Raw genomic sequence first — 15,845 nt, forward strand, 5'->3', positions numbered from 1 at the left:
ACAGTGAAACAGTTAATTAGCTAGCATCTATCGTCACTGATCTATTTCCATAAGAGCATTTTTTAGACTAATGTATTTTAATTAGGTTTTCATTAGGTGCACGTATTGTCAAAAACGCTTTTATATTATGGGACGGAGGGAGTAGATGTTTTGCAGTCCATGTCAGTCGGTGCTGCGTGTGTGTATATATACCGACCTGCAGAGCGCCAACCTCTTGTCTCACAACAAAAACATGGCCGCCTCTGTGGAGCCCAAGCCTGCTCGAATGGTCCGCATGGAGGACGCCGAGACGTCGGACAACGAGGAGCACGAGGACTGGAGGGAGCTGTACGGCTCGCAGCTGCAGCTGGAGGTGGAGCCGCCGGTGCACGACGCGCGGGACGAGGGCACGGCGGACGCGTGGACGGAGCGGAACCCGTCGCTCATCCGCCTCACTGGCAAGCACCCCTTCAATTGCGAGCCGCCGTTGGCGCGCCTCATGCACCACGGCTTCATCACCCCGGCGCCGCTGCACTACGTGCGCAACCACGGCCCCGTGCCCCGCGGCGACTGGTCCGAGTGGACCGTGGAGGTGTCCGGCCTCGTCAGCCGGCCCGCCCGGTTCACCATGGACGAGCTGGTCCGGGAGTTCCCCGCCGCGGAGCTCCCCGTCACGCTCGTCTGCGCCGGGAACCGCCGCAAGGAGCAGAACATGGTGCGGCAGACGGCCGGCTTCAACTGGGGCGCCGCGGGCGCGTCCACCTCCGTGTGGCGCGGCGCGCGCCTCCGCGACGTCCTGCGCCGGTGCGGCATCATGGGCCTCAACAAGGGCCGCGGCGCGCTCCACGTGTGCTTCGTGGGCGCCGAGGACCTCCCCGGCGGCGGCGGCGGCGCCAAGTACGGCACCAGCGTGACGCGCGAGTGGGCGCTGGACCCGTCGCGGGACATCATGCTCGCCTACGCGCAGAACGGCGAGCCGCTGCTGCCGGACCACGGCTTCCCGGTGCGCGTCATCATCCCGGGCTGCATCGGCGGCCGCATGGTCAAGTGGCTCACGCGCGTCGTCGTCACCGCCGCCGAGTCCGACAACTACTACCATTTCAAGGACAACCGCGTCCTGCCGTCCCACGTCGATGCCGAGCTCGCCGACTCACACGCGTGGTGGTACAAGCCGGAGTACATCATCAACGAGCTCAACACAAACTCGGTGATCACCACGCCGGGGCACGACGAGATCCTGCCCATCAACGCCTTCACCACGCAGCGCGCCTACACCATGAAAGGATACGCCTACGCCGATGAGTCGTCCGTGCAATGCAATCAATGCCTTTGACATCTTAGATGTTGATATTTCTCTCTATAAAAATCAAACATCTTTTGGGTTTGACCAAGTTTGTAGCAAAATATATCACGAACGAGGAAGGGAATCTAGTTTCTAAATAAGGGAATATAATCTAAGAGTATATGAGGCGTATAGATCAAAAAATTAAAATCAAATGTTTTTATGTTTGACTAAGTTTAGACCAAAATATACCAAGTTATTAGCATACAATACTAAATAAACAAAGTATAAATACAAATTTAGTAATCAATCTAATGACATTGATTTGACATCTTAGATATTGATATTTCTCTCTACAAACCTGTTAGAGATGTTTGACTTTTCAGTTCCAATTCGAGAATGAGGATATTATACATATTGTTGAGATTAGATAATCATAATACTTGTATACCTGTTAGTGAGATTGACGATCTTCTTGAAATTCTTCAGCCATATTGAGCTGGCATAAGATATCCTATTTACCTAGATCCCACTAGTAATTATCTCAACACGTGTACTTTCATGTCATCAAAACCATGATAGTCGTTAGATTTATTAGTTTGATCCACTCGCATCCGTCCAATATATGCATGAGAATCATATACCATGCACATGCAATTGTGTATTGTAAGCAAGTTTTAAATCACACTGCATTTAATTGTGATAATCACAACTTTTCATGTTATGATTTATTTTTCTTATGCAGAAATTTCTCATATTATTTAAATCATAAGGACAGAATTGGTAAACAATATTTAAAAATTATATATCTAATTCCCGCTGCAACACGCGAGGAATCGTATACTCTATATAGAAGATACCCCGTTGTTCCATAATATTTGAAGTTCTAGCTTTGTCATAAGTCAAACAGCTTTTGGGTTTGACCAAGTTTCGCAAAATGTATCAATATCCATGACTTTCCATATATCTAGTATGAAAACATATTTTATGATGAATCTAATGAAACTAGTTTCGTGTTGTCGATACTTTTCTATAGACTTGGTCAAACTTCAAAAAGTTCAACTTAGCATAAATCTAAAGTTCAAATAATTTTGAACCGATGAAGTATAATAAAATTAATAAACCTTATATTTTCGAACTAAATGAACCTTCACTAGCATCCTACATACCTTATTCATCATCACTAATATATTGATCTCAACATGCAAACATGCCACCTCACCATCCAATTATGAATGAGATAAGTCCCACCTCAACATGCAATCATGCATGGATAAAGACCCACAACAACATTCAACCATGCACGAGATTTTCTTAAATTATTATTCTACTTATATTCAATAAATATTGGTATAACTATACATAATCAAATATAGTAAGTCATAGTATGTATTAAGAGCCAATTGTGTTGTTAAGTAGTCCTTCTTGTGAGTGTAATTAATCAGATTTCTCACAACTCTTTTTCTTGTTGTTGCGTTTTATAGGTGGTGGCAAGAAGATCATAAGAGTGGAGGTGACGCTGGACGGGGGCGAGACATGGATGTTGTGCACGCTCGACATCCCGGAGAAGCCCAACAAGTACGGCAGGTACTGGTGCTGGTGCTTCTGGTCCGTCGATGTCGAGGTCCTGGATCTCCTCGGCGCCAAGGAGGTGGCGGTGCGCGCCTGGGACCAGGCGCAGAACACCCAGCCTGAGAAGCTCATATGGAACCTCATGGTGCGTACCCTGCATTCACATGTGTTCGTCCATGGCGTCGTGGCATTTTCAAATGCGATCGAGGGTGCAAATTTCTTAATTCTGACGTGTTTTTGCACATGACATGATTACAGGGGATGATGAACAAGTGTTGGTTCAAGGTGAAGGTGAACGTGTGCCGGCCGCACAAGAGGGAGATCGGTCTGGTGTTCGAGCACCCCACGCAGCCAGCCAACCAGACGGGTGGGTGGATGGCGCGGCAGAAGCACATGGAGACCGCCGCCCCGGGGCTCAAGCGTAGCACGTCCACGCCCTTCATTCACACCACCGACGACAAGCAGTTCACCATGTCCGAGGTGCGCAAGCACGGGTCCAAGGACTCGGCATGGATCGTCGTCCACGGACACGTCAACGATTGCACCGCCTTCCTCAAGGACCACCCGGGCGGCGCCGACAGCATCCTCATCAATGCCGGCACGGACTGCACTGAGGAGTTCGACGCCATCCACTCCGACAAGGCAAAGGCGCTCCTCGACGCGCACCGCATCGGCCAACTCATCACCACTGGCGCCGGCTATGCCTCTGACAACTCCGTCCATGGCGGCTCCTCTCTTGCGCCCATCCGCGAGGCTACCAAGGCCGCCGCCGCACCCATCGCGCTATCAAGCCCGCGTGAGAAGATCCGTTGCAGCCTCGTCGATAAGAAGGAGCTCTCCCATGACGTCCGCCTGTTCCGCTTTGCTCTACCCTCCCCCGACCAGGTGCTCGGCCTGCCGGTCGGCAAGCACATATTCGTGTGCGCCAACATCGAGGGGAAGTTGTGCATGCGTCCGTACACGCCGACGAGCATGGTCGATGAGCTCGGCCAGTTCGAGCTCCTCGTCAAGGTGTACTTCAAGAACGAGCACCCCAAGTTCCCTGACGGTGGGGTCATGACACAGTACCTGGAATCGCTTCAGGTAGGCAGCTCCCACATCGACGTCAAGGGACCTCTGGGCCACGTGGAGTACACCGGCCGCGGCAACTTCATGATCGGCGGCAAGCCACGGCGTGCGCGGCGCCTGGCGATGATTTGCGGCGGGAGTGGTATCACGCCCATGTACCAGGTGATCCAGGCCGTGCTCCGCGACCAGCCGGGGGACGAGACAGAGATGCACCTCGTATACGCGAACCGAACGGAGGATGACATCCTGCTGCGCGATGAGCTGGACCGGTGGGCGGCAGAGCATCCGGACAAGCTCAAGGTGTGGTACGTGGTGGACCAGGTGAAACGACCGGAGGAAGGCTGGAAGTTCAGCGTCGGGCACGTGAGGGAGGACATTCTGTGCGCCCACGTGCCGGAGGGCGGCGACGACACCCTCGCGCTCGCCTGTGGGCCGCCGCCCATGATCAAGTTCGCCATCTCGCCCAACCTCGAGAAGATGAAGTACGACATGGCCAATTCTTTCATCACATTCTAAAATTCCGTAGCACCTGCCTAAGCAAAGCTATCGTGTCGACGTGTATAGATGTATATACATGTCGTATATATCAGAGAACTAATCAACGGTTGGATGGTTAGAAGGTCAATGATATTCTCAGCCAGCCAAAGATCAAGATTCAGGTTTGATACTTTGATATCTTATCAATGCAATTATTCTTTTAGTCAAAGATAACGTATATGTTGATAGCAAGGTGCCCATGGCGACTTTAAGAATCTTCAAGCTCTGCAACTTTGAACCCGTCTTCAATATGCGGCAACCCCATTTTATGAAAGAGAGAAATTCACTACAAGACCTATTACTTGCGTTGATGCCTACTTTAATCCCTGTGATTACAAATATGCCCAAAATACAGTCACCAAACTTGCATTTGGGGTTATCTACAGTCCATTATATGGTTTGATGTACGTACATGCTGATCTGGCCCGAGTCAACCGCCGCCAAGTGTGCATTGACTGACATGTCTGCCAGCCCGCTCGAATACGCATGCATGCAGGATTTTTTTTTGTTGCAAATTTGCCAATTATTAAAAGACCCCCCCACCTGGCGACCGAGCCACCCTCTACCTTGTTCTTCTTCCAGTAAGTGTGTCTCTCTCTCTCAATTATTGTGATACGATCCCCTCTCCGTCCGGTCAAAATTTAAGGTGGCGCACCGGTGGATCTCTATGGGGGAGCAGCAACAGCACAACAAGAGGCCACGGTGCTCCGCCAACGCGGAGGGGGGCAGCAGCGAGAAGTCGAGTGTCCTGGCGCTATCCTGCAGTCCAGTGGCCACCGTGGTACCATCGGCACCGGCGGCGCCCAGCCCTGTTGCCACGGCAAAGCCAGCCCCCACGGTGGCGGCGACCAGTCCTCTGGCCACCATGCCGCCGGCGCCGACCGCGCCCAGTCCAGCAGCCATGACGGAGGGGGACATGACTATGCTTTATTACCGCTGAATCATGATCTAAAATGCATTTTTCGTGTTTTATACCTTCAACGTGGATTATTACATGATGTACCTTGTCATTAACTTTCTTTATTATTTAGGACTACTTTTGTTTCATATTCATACTAAAACTTCTATCTCAGGATACAAAATTTTACCTTTGCACTGATTTTTTTCTAGATCTAATGGTGACCAGTCCAGTGGCCGCCATGCCACAGTCGCCGGCGAACCCCAGTTCAGCTGCCATGGTGGTGGACCTGGAGCCTACCAGTCCAGTCGCCACTGTGAAGCCAGTCCACGTGGTGAAGCCAGAAGACGAAGTGGCCGAACAAGAAGATGCGGCAATAGCGGAAGTAGTGGAGGTCGCCAGCTTGGACTTGCCCAAGAAGTCCACATGGTTGTGGAAGTCTTGGAAGTACACTCTTTCAAGAACGGAGGGAGTAGATAAGATTCTATTTCAATCAGACCAGTTTTACAGGCAGAAATCACATATTTGACTTGAGAACCAAATCAAATCACAATCTGACCTGCTCTCAAAAAAATTTCACTCTGCTGACCCTTCAGTGTGGCGCCCGACAGCTAGGCGCCGCACCCTACAGTGCAGCGTCCTTCCCTTAGGCGTCGAAAATCCAGCCAGTGTGGCAGCCCTGGTCCAGTTGCGGCCTCACAGACAGCAGTGCAGCGCCTAAGGCTAGGGCGCCACACTTGTAATGTGCAGCGCCCGTGTCTTAGGCGCTGCACTGTCTGTGTGCCACTTAGGCTGGCCCCACCCTCTCTCCCCTCCCACCCCCACCCCACACGCCCCCACCCCACCCAAACCCTTAGCCTTGCGCCCCTCCTCTGTTCCCCTCTCCCACCCTCTCAAATCCTTATCAAATCATGCAAATCTGGAGTATTTGACCGTGGATTTCAAAGCCAACCCCTCCCTTAAGGTAATCTCCTCCGATCCCCTCGTTTTTATCCATAGGAATTGTCACATTTGCTCAAATCTTGCTAGTTTGGGGAAACCCTAGTTTTTGCTTGGATTTAGAAATTTGTGTTGAATCATGTTATGTTTCTTTGCTAATTTGGTATGGTTAGGCTTTCATAGTATGCTGGGGTTAGGGTTATGTGTGTTTGATGTTGGTGTTAGGGTTATGCTATGGTTAGGGTTGTGGTTATTGTTAAGTGGGGGTTAGGGTTATTAATTCATATATATGTTAGGGCATATGTATTTTGTGCAAATATTTTTGTTAAGTACTTATTTGATATATGCGTGTTTTTGATTATTGTAGGGATGGGAACAACATGTGTTTATGTTCATCATGTGGATAAAGAGGCCTTTTTGAAAGGCAATGTTGAGCCGGACCCGGATGAGCTTGACATGGTGTTTGAGAGTAGTCCTAGCTATGCGGAGCTCTTGGAACAAGTGAGGAATGATTTGAATTGGATGGACCCAAGTGACGTTGTTGAGTTCGAGGGAAGGCATAATGTTGGTTTTGGAATGCACATCCGTTGGAAGACAATGCGTGTGAACTCCGAGCAACGTTGGGTTGCATACAAGGAGACAGTTGCCAAATCTCTAGACAAGGCTCTTGAGTTATTTGCCTCCAAGAAGGTTAAGTCTACTTTGAATTCGGACTTGAACCGGAACCCCTCCCCATTGGTTGCTAGCACTCCCCCACCAATGAACCAAGATCAAATGAGTGAACCTCATTTCACGCAATAAGATTGGCCAACATTGAGTCCGACTCCAAACAACAAAAATGAAGCTTTTGAAGAGGAGAATGATGAGTACGAGGAGGATGACAACGAAGTTGATCTCCATGACCACAATGTGGGTGACCTCGACCAATACCATGTGCAAGAGACAATGGACCAATCCATCCCTTTTTCCTGTGCATATGCATCGGACTCCGATGACGATGGTCCCGATGAAGAAGTTAATGAGGAGGGTTCACGCCCAAGGAGGCCCAAGCATTCAAGAAGGTATTCGGGCGGGATCATAAGCCACCATTGTTCAAGGATCTTAGTCTCGCGGATGAAGCCGTTGTGGATGGTGGAAAATGCAGATCTCTTGGAGCTAGGCCAAGTTCTCACCGTGATTTGGAAGACAACAAGAACGGGATATATCCCGGTTGTGAGTTTCAATCCTTCTTGGAATTGAAGATGTGGCTCGACAACTACTCAGTTATGCATTATCGTCCACATAAAGTGGCCAACTCAGATGTCAAAGTGCGTTACACGGTCAAATGTGAAGTGCCAACATGTCCATGGATTGTGCGTGCAAGACCATGGAAAGGAGGTCCCACTTGGCGCATAGTGAGTTGTCTACCAACTCACATGTGCCGGCACAAGAATGCGGATGGCAAGCTTGTGTACGAACAACACAGACAACTCACGTCCGAGTTCATTGCTTACAGGTTATCCAACCAAATATCCACACTTCCAATAATGAGCATCAAGAGTGTCATTGACCTTGTGAAAGCCATCTTTCATTACAAGGTGAAGTACGGCAAGGCATGGAAGGCGAAGCAAGCCGCACTCAAGATGTTGTATGGCAATTGGGAGGAAGCATACAACCGACTCCCTAGGTTGTTGTTAGCTATGGACGCCACAAACCCAGGCATGGTTCACGTGGTTTAGCCTCATGGGCACCAAACATTGATTCACAACGGGATGACCGTCCGAGTATTTGGCTATGCATTTTGGGCCTTTGAGCAATGCGTGAGGGCTTTTGAGCATTGTCGGCCTGTCATCGCCGTTGATGGCACGTTCTTGACGGGACAATACAAGGGCACTTTATTGGTTGCAATAGCAAGTGATGCCAATAACCGGGTGTTGCCTTTGGCTTTCTCTTTGGTTGAGGTGGAGAACAATGATAACTGGGAGTGGTTCTTGCGTCAACTGAGAACAAGGGTATTATCGGCTGAAAGGGAAATCTGTGTCATATCGGATCGCCATCCAGGAATTCTAAATGCGGTGGTGGTTGACATTCCCGGACATACAAAGTTGCACCATCGATGGTGCATGAGGCACTTTTGTGCAAACTTCTATAGGGCATGTGGTATCAAGGAGTTGGCCGATGATCTTCAGGATTGTTGTCTCGCTTTCACGAACAAGCGGTTTGCCACATTGTTCAATGCATTGCTCAGACACAAGAAACTTGACCCCGGCGGTCAGGAGTTTCTCAATAAGAAGATTGTCAAAAGGAATATGTGGGCACGTGCTTTCGATGAAGATGGCCGGAGGTACGGTCAAATGACAAGCAATATGGCAGAATGCTTCAATAAGGTGCTCAAGGGTGTACGTGCATTACCCGTGATGGCAATAGTTCAATACACATTTGACAAGATGAATGGATACTTTTTAAAGTACTCAATGGAGACGGATAAGCAGATTGCTGGTGAGAACAAGGATAAGCACAAGTACAATTTCCCACCAAAGGTTGAAGAATGGTTGGAATTTCAATCACGAAAGGCAGACTCACAAAAAGCTGTACTATATGACGACAACGATTGGAAGTATGAGGTGAAAGAGCCTGGAGGAACCACAAATGATGGCCACCAACACGGAGGCCGGGCTTTCAAGGTCTCCCTAACACGGTGTGATTGCAGCTGCATGAGGCCATCGTTGTTGGAAATATGCCCTAGAGGCAATAATAAAAGTATTATTATTATATTTCCTTGTTCATGATAATTGTCTTTTATTCATGCTACAACTGTATTATCCGGAAATCGTAATACACGTGTGAATACATAGACCACAATATGTCCCTAGTGAGCCTCTAGTTGACTAGCTCGTTGTGATCAACAGATAGTCATGGTTTCCTGGCTATGGACATTGGATGTCGTTGATAACGGGATCACATCATTAGGAGAATGATGTGATGGACAAGACCCAATCCTAAGACTAGCACAAAAGATCGTGTAGTTCATTTGCTAGAGCTTTGCCAATGTCAAGTATCTATTCCTTCGACCATGAGAGCGTGTAACTCCTGGATACCGTAGGAGTGCTTTGGGTGTATCAAACGTCACAACGTAACTGGGTGACTATAAAGGTGCACTACAGGTATCTCCGAAAGTATCTATTGTTTTATGCGGATCGAGACTGGGATTTGTCACTCCGTGTAAATGGAGAGGTATCTCTGGGCCCACTCGGTAGGACATCATCATATGCGCAATGTGACCAAGGAGTTGATCACGGGATGATGTGTTACGGAACGAGTAAAGTGACTTGCCGGTAACGAGATTGAACAAGGTATTGGATACCGACGATCGAATCTCGGGCAAGTAATATACCGATAGACAAAGGGAATTGAATACGGGATTGATTAAGTCCTTGACATCGTGGTTCATCCGATGAGATCATCGTGGAACATGTGGGAGCCATCATGGGTATCCATATCCCGCTGTTGGTTATTGACCGGAGAACGTCTCGGTCATGTCTACATGTCTCCCGAACCCGCAGGGTCTACACACTTAAGGTTCGATGACGCTAGGGTTATAAAGGAAGTTTGTATGTGGTTACCGAATGTTGTTCGGAGTCCCGGATGAGATCCCGGACGTCACGAGGAGTTCCGGAATGGTCCGGAGGTAAAGATTTATATATGGGAAGTCCTATTTTGGCCACCGGAAAATCTTCGGGATTTTTCGGTATTGTACCGGGAAGGTTCTAGAAGGTTCCGGAGTGGGTCCCACCTGCATGGGGGGACCCACATGGACGTGGGTAGTGGGGGCAAGGCCCCACACCCCTGGTCAAGGCGCACCAAGATCCCCCCTTAGAAGGAATAAGATCATATCCCGAAGGGATAAGATCAAGATCCCTAAAAAGGGGGGATAACAATCGGTGGGGAAGGAAATAATGAGATTTCTTTCCTCCCACCATGGCCAACGCCCCAATGGACTTGGAGGGCAAGAAACTAGCCCCTCCACCCCTATATATAGTGGGGAGGCGCATGGGAGCTATACATGAAGTTCTGGCGCAGCCCTCCCCCTCTCCCAAGTCGTCCTCCTCTCCCGTGGTGCTTGGCGAAGCCCTGCAGGATTGCCACGCTCCTCCACCACCACCACGCTGTTGTGCTGCTGCTGGATGGAGTCTTCCTCAACCTCTCCCTCTCTCCTTGCTGGATCAAGGCATGGGATACGTCACCGGGCTGTACGTGTGTTGAACGCGGAGGTGCCGTGCGTTCGGCACTTGATCATCGGTGATTTGAATCACGACGAGTACGACTTCATCAACCCCGTTCACTTGAACGCTTCCGCTTAGCGATCTACAAGGGTATGTAGATGCACTCTCTTTCTACTCGTTGCTGGTTTCTCCATAGATAGATCTTGGTGACACGTAGGAAAATTTTGAATTTCTGCTACGTTCCCCAACAGTGGCATCATGAGCTAGGTCTATTGCGTAGATTCTTTGCACAAGTAGAACACAAAGTAGTTGTGGGCGTTGATGTTGTTCAATATGCTTACCGTTACTAGTCCAATCTTGTTTCAACGGTATTGTGGGATGAAGCGGCCCGGACCGACCTTACACATACTCTTACGTGAGACAGGTTCCACCGATTGACATGCACTTGGTGCATAAGGTGGCTAGCGGGTGCCAGTCTCTCCCACTTTAGTCGGAATGAATTCGATGAAAAGGGTCCTTATGAAGGGTAAATAGCAATTGTCATATCATGTTGTGGTCTTGCGTAGGTAAGAAACGTTCTTGCTAGAAACCCATAGCAGCCACGTAAAACATGCAACAACAATTAGAGGACGTCTAACTTGTTTTTGCAGGGTATTCTATGTGATGTGATATGGCCAAGAAGAATGTGATGAATGATATGTGATGTATGAGATTGATCATGTTCTTGTAATAGGATTCACGACTTGCATGTCGATGAGTATGACAACCGGCAGGAGCCATAGGAGTTGTCTTTATTTATTGTATGACCTGCGTGTCATTGAAGAACGCCATGTAAACTACTTTACTTTATTGCTAAACGCGTTAGTCATAGAAGTAGAAGTAGTCATTGGCGTGACAACTTCATGAAGACACGATGATGGAGATCATGATGATGGAGATCATGGTGTCGTGCCGGTGACGATGATGATCATGGAGCCCCGAAGATGAAGATCAAAAGGAGCAAAATGATATTGGCCATATCATGTCACTATTTGATTGCATGTGATGTTTATCATGTTTATGCATCTTGTTTGCTTAGGACGACGGTAGTAAATAAGATGATCCCTTACAAAATTTCAAGAAGTGTTCTCCCCTAACTGTGCACCGTTGCTACAGTTCGTCGCTTCTAAGCACCACGTGATGATCGGGTGTGATGGATTCTTACGTTCACATACAACGGGTGTAAGACAGTTTTACACAGCGAAAACACTTAGGGTTAACTTGACGAGCCTAGCATGTGCAGACATGGCCTCGGAACACGGAGACCGAAAGGTCGAGCATGAGTCGTATGGTAGATACGATCAACATGAAGATGTTCACCGATGATGACTAGTCCGTCTCACGTGATGATCGGACACGGCCTAGTTGACTCGGATCATGTGATCACTTAGATGACCAGAGGGATGTCTATCTAAGTGGGAGTTCATAAGATGAACTTAATTATCCTGAACATAGTCAAAAGACCTTTTGCAAATTATGTCGTAAGCTCGCGCTTTAGTTCCACTGTTTAGATATGTTCCTAGAGAAAATATAGTTGAAAGTTGATAGTAGCGATTATGCGATCAGTAGAAAGCTTATGTCCTTAATGCACCGCTCAGTGTGCTGAACCCCAACGTCGTTTGTCGATGTTGCAAACATCGGACATACACGTTTTGATAACTATGTGATAGTTCAATTAAATGGTTTAAGTAGAGGCACCAAAGACGTTTTCGAAACCTCGCGGAACATATGAGATGTTTCGAGGGCTGAAATTGGGATTTCAGGCTCGTGCCCACGTCAAGAGGTATAAGACCTCCGACGATTTTCTTAGCCTGCAAACTAAGGGAGAAAAGCTCAATCGTTGAGCTTGTGCTCAGATTGTCTGAGCACAACAATCACTTGAATCGAGTGGGAGTTGATCCTCCAGATGAGATAGTGATGTTTCCCCAAAGTCATTGCCACCAAGCTGCTAGAGCTTTGTGATTAACTATAACATATCAGGGATAGATATGATGATCCTTGAAATATTCATGATGTTTGACACCGCGAAAGTAGAAATCAAGAAGGAGCATCAATTGTTGATGGTTGGTGAAACCACTAGTTTCAAGAAGGGCAAGGGAACAAAGGGATACTTCATGAAACGGCAATTCGGCTGCTGCTCTAGTGAAGAAACCCAAGGTTGAACCCAAACTCGAGACTAAGTGCTTCTGTAATAAGGGAACAACCACTGGAGCAGCATTACCCTAGATACTTGGTAGATGAGAAGGCTGGCAAGGTCGATAGAAGTATATTGGATATACATTATGTTAATGTGTACTTTACTAGTACTCCTAGTAGCACCAGGGTATTGGATACCGGTTCGGTTGCTAAGTGTTAGTAACTCGAAATAAAAGCTACGGAGTATACGGAGACTAGCTAAAGGTGAGCTGACGATATATGTTGGAAGTGTTTCCAAGGTTGATATGATCAAGCATCGCACGCTCCCTCTACCACCGAGATTGGTGTTTGCGTTGAGCATAGACATGATTGGATTATGTCTATCGCAATACGGTTATTCATTTAAGGAGAATAATGGTTACTCTATTTTTGAATAATACCTTCAATGGTCTTGCACCTAAAGGAATGGTTTATTGAATCTCGGTCGTAGTGATACACATTTTCATGCCAAAAGATATAAGATAGTAATGATAGTACCACTTACTTGTGGCACTGCCATGTAAGTCATAATGGTATAAAATTCATGAAGAAGCTCCATGTTGATGGATCTTTGGACTCACTCGTTTTTGAAAAGTTTGAGACATGCGAACCATGTCTATTGGTGTATATGCATGAAGAAACTCCATGCAAATGGATCGTTCGGACTCACTTGATTTTGAATCACTTGAGATATGCAAATCATACCACATGGGCAAGATGACTGAAAAGCCTCATTTTCAGTAAGATGGAACAAGATGGCAACTTGTTGGAAGTAACACATTTTGATGTGTGCAGTCGAATGAGTGCTGAGGCATGCAGTGAATATCATTATGTTCTTACTTCACAGATGATTCGAGTAAATGTTGAGTATATTTACTTGATGAAACACAAGTCTGAATTATTGAATGGTTCAAGTAATTTCAGAGGGAAGTAGCAGATCATTGTGACAAGAGGATAAAATGTCTATGATATGATCATAGAGATGAATATCTGAGTTACGAGTTTTGGCACACAATTAAGACATTGTGGAAATTGTTTCGCAATTAATACCGCCTGGAACACCATAATGTGATGGTGTGTCCGAACATCATAGTTGCACCCTATTGGATATGGTGCGTACCATGATGTCTCTTATCGAATTACCACTATCGTTCATGGGTTAGGCATTAGAGACAACCACATTCACTTTAAATAGGGCACCACGTAATTCCGATGAGATGACACCGTACGAATTATGGTTTAGAGAAACCTAAGTTGTCGTTTCTTAAAAGTTTGGGGCTGCGACGCTTATATGAAAAAGTTTCAGGTTGATAAGCTCGAACCCAAAGCGGATAAAATGCATCTTCATAGGAAACGCAAAACAGTTGGGTATACCTCCTAATTCAGATCCGAAAGCAATATGGATTGTTTCTAGAATCGGTTCCTTTCTCGAGGAAAAGTTTCTCTCGAAAGAATTGAGTGGGAGGATGGTGGAGACTTGATGAGGTTATTGAACCGTCTCTTCAACTAGTGTGTGACAGGGCACAGGGAGTTGTTCCTGTGGCACCTACACCAATTGAAGTGGAAGCTTATGATATTGATCATGAAACTTCGGATCAAGTCACTCCCAAACCTCGTAGGATGACAAGGATGCGTACTACTTCAGAGTGGTACGTAATCCTGTCTTGAAGGTCATGTTGCTAGACAACAATGAACCTACGAGCTATGGAGAAGCGATGGTGGGCCCGGATTCTGATAAATGGCTTGAGGCCATAAAATCCGAGAGAGGATCCATGTATGAAAACAAAGTGTAGACTTTGGCAGAACGGCTCGATGGTCGTAAGGCTAATGAGTACAGATGGATTTCAAAAGGAAGACAGACAATGATGGTAAATGTCACCATTAAGAAAGCTCGACTTGTCGTTAAGATGTTTTCCGACAAGTTCAAGGAGTTGACTACGATGAGATTTTCTCACTCGTAGCGATGCTAAGAGTCTGTTGGAATTATATTAGCGATTACTGCATTATTTATGAAATCTTGCAGATAGGATGTCAAAACATTGTTTCCTCGGCGATTTTAATGAGGAAAGGTTGTATGTGATACAACCGGAAGGTTTTGTCAATCCCGAAAGATGCTAATAAGTATGCAAAGCTCCAGCAATCCTTCTAAGGACTGGAGTGAGCATCTCGGAGTTGGAATGTATGCTTTGATGATGATCAAAAATTTTGGGTTTGTACAAAGTTTATGAGAAACTTGTATTTCCAAAGAAGTGAGTGGGAGCACTATAGAATTTCTGATGAGTATATGTTGTTGACATATTGTTGATCAGAAATGACGTAGAATTTCTGGAAAGCATATAGGGTTATTTTGAAAGTGTTTTTCAATGGAAAACCTGGATTAAGCTACTTGAACATTGAGCATCAAGATCTATAAGGATAGATCAAAATGCTTAATAATACTTTCAAATGAGCACATACCTTGACATGATCTTGAAGGTGTTCAAGATGGACCAATCAAAGAAGGAGTTCTTGCCTGAGTTGTAAGGTACGAAGTTAAGACTTAAAGCTCGACCACAGCAGAATAGAGAGAAAGGACGAAGGTCGTCCCCTATGCTTAAGACGTAGGCTCTTCAGTATGCTATGCTGTGTACCGCACCTGAAGTGTGCCTTGCCATGAGTCAGTCAAGGGGTACAAGAGTGATCCAAGAATGGCTCACAGGACAGCGGTCAAAGTTATCCTTAGTAACTAGTGGACTAAGGAATTTTCTCGATTATGGAGGTGGTAAAAGAGTTCGTCGTAAAGGATACGACGATGCAAGCTTGACACCTATCCGGATAGCTCTGAGTAGAGAGACCGGATACATATAATGGAGCAATAATTTAGAATAGCTCCAAGTAGAACAGTTGTTTGGAATAGCTCCAAATAGAGCGTGGTAGCTGCATCTAGGAGATGACATAGAGATTTGTAAAGCACACACGGATCTGAAAGGTTCAAACCCGTTGACTAAAACCTCTCTCACAAGCAACATGATCAAACATAAAACTCATTGAGTGTTAATCACATAGTGATGTGAACTAGACTACTGACTCTAGTAAACTCTTGGGTATTAGTCACATGGCGATGTGACCTGTGAGTGTTAATCACATGGCGATGTGAACTAGATTATTGACTCTA

General features: G+C 46.7%; 1 protein-coding gene across 1 annotated transcript; it reads left to right on the top strand.

Annotated features, from left to right (window-relative positions):
• Positions 1-232: 232 nt before the first annotated feature.
• On the top strand, positions 233-4,417 carry LOC123084198 (nitrate reductase [NADH]-like). The gene is made up of 3 exons (XM_044505922.1): positions 233-1,275; positions 2,744-2,978; positions 3,092-4,417. Exons 1-3 carry the CDS (start codon positions 233-235, stop codon positions 4,415-4,417), a joined length of 2,604 nt encoding a protein of 867 aa, XP_044361857.1.
• Positions 4,418-15,845: the final 11,428 nt, after the last annotated feature.

This window comes from Triticum aestivum, chromosome 4A (genome assembly GCF_018294505.1).
Source record: "Triticum aestivum cultivar Chinese Spring chromosome 4A, IWGSC CS RefSeq v2.1, whole genome shotgun sequence".
NCBI lineage: Eukaryota > Viridiplantae > Streptophyta > Magnoliopsida > Poales > Poaceae > Triticum > Triticum aestivum.

Excerpts from the sequence above, each read along its gene's own strand:
- LOC123084198 (XM_044505922.1), top strand. The coding sequence starts at position 233 with ATGGCCGCCTCTGTGGAGCCCAAGCCTGCTCGAATGGTCCGCATGGAG. Across the intron at positions 1,276-2,743 it reads ATGAAAGGATACGCCTACGC|AGGTGGTGGCAAGAAGATCA; the intron begins CGATGAGTCGTC and ends GTTGCGTTTTAT. Across the intron at positions 2,979-3,091 it reads AGCTCATATGGAACCTCATG|GGGATGATGAACAAGTGTTG; the intron begins GTGCGTACCCTG and ends ACATGATTACAG.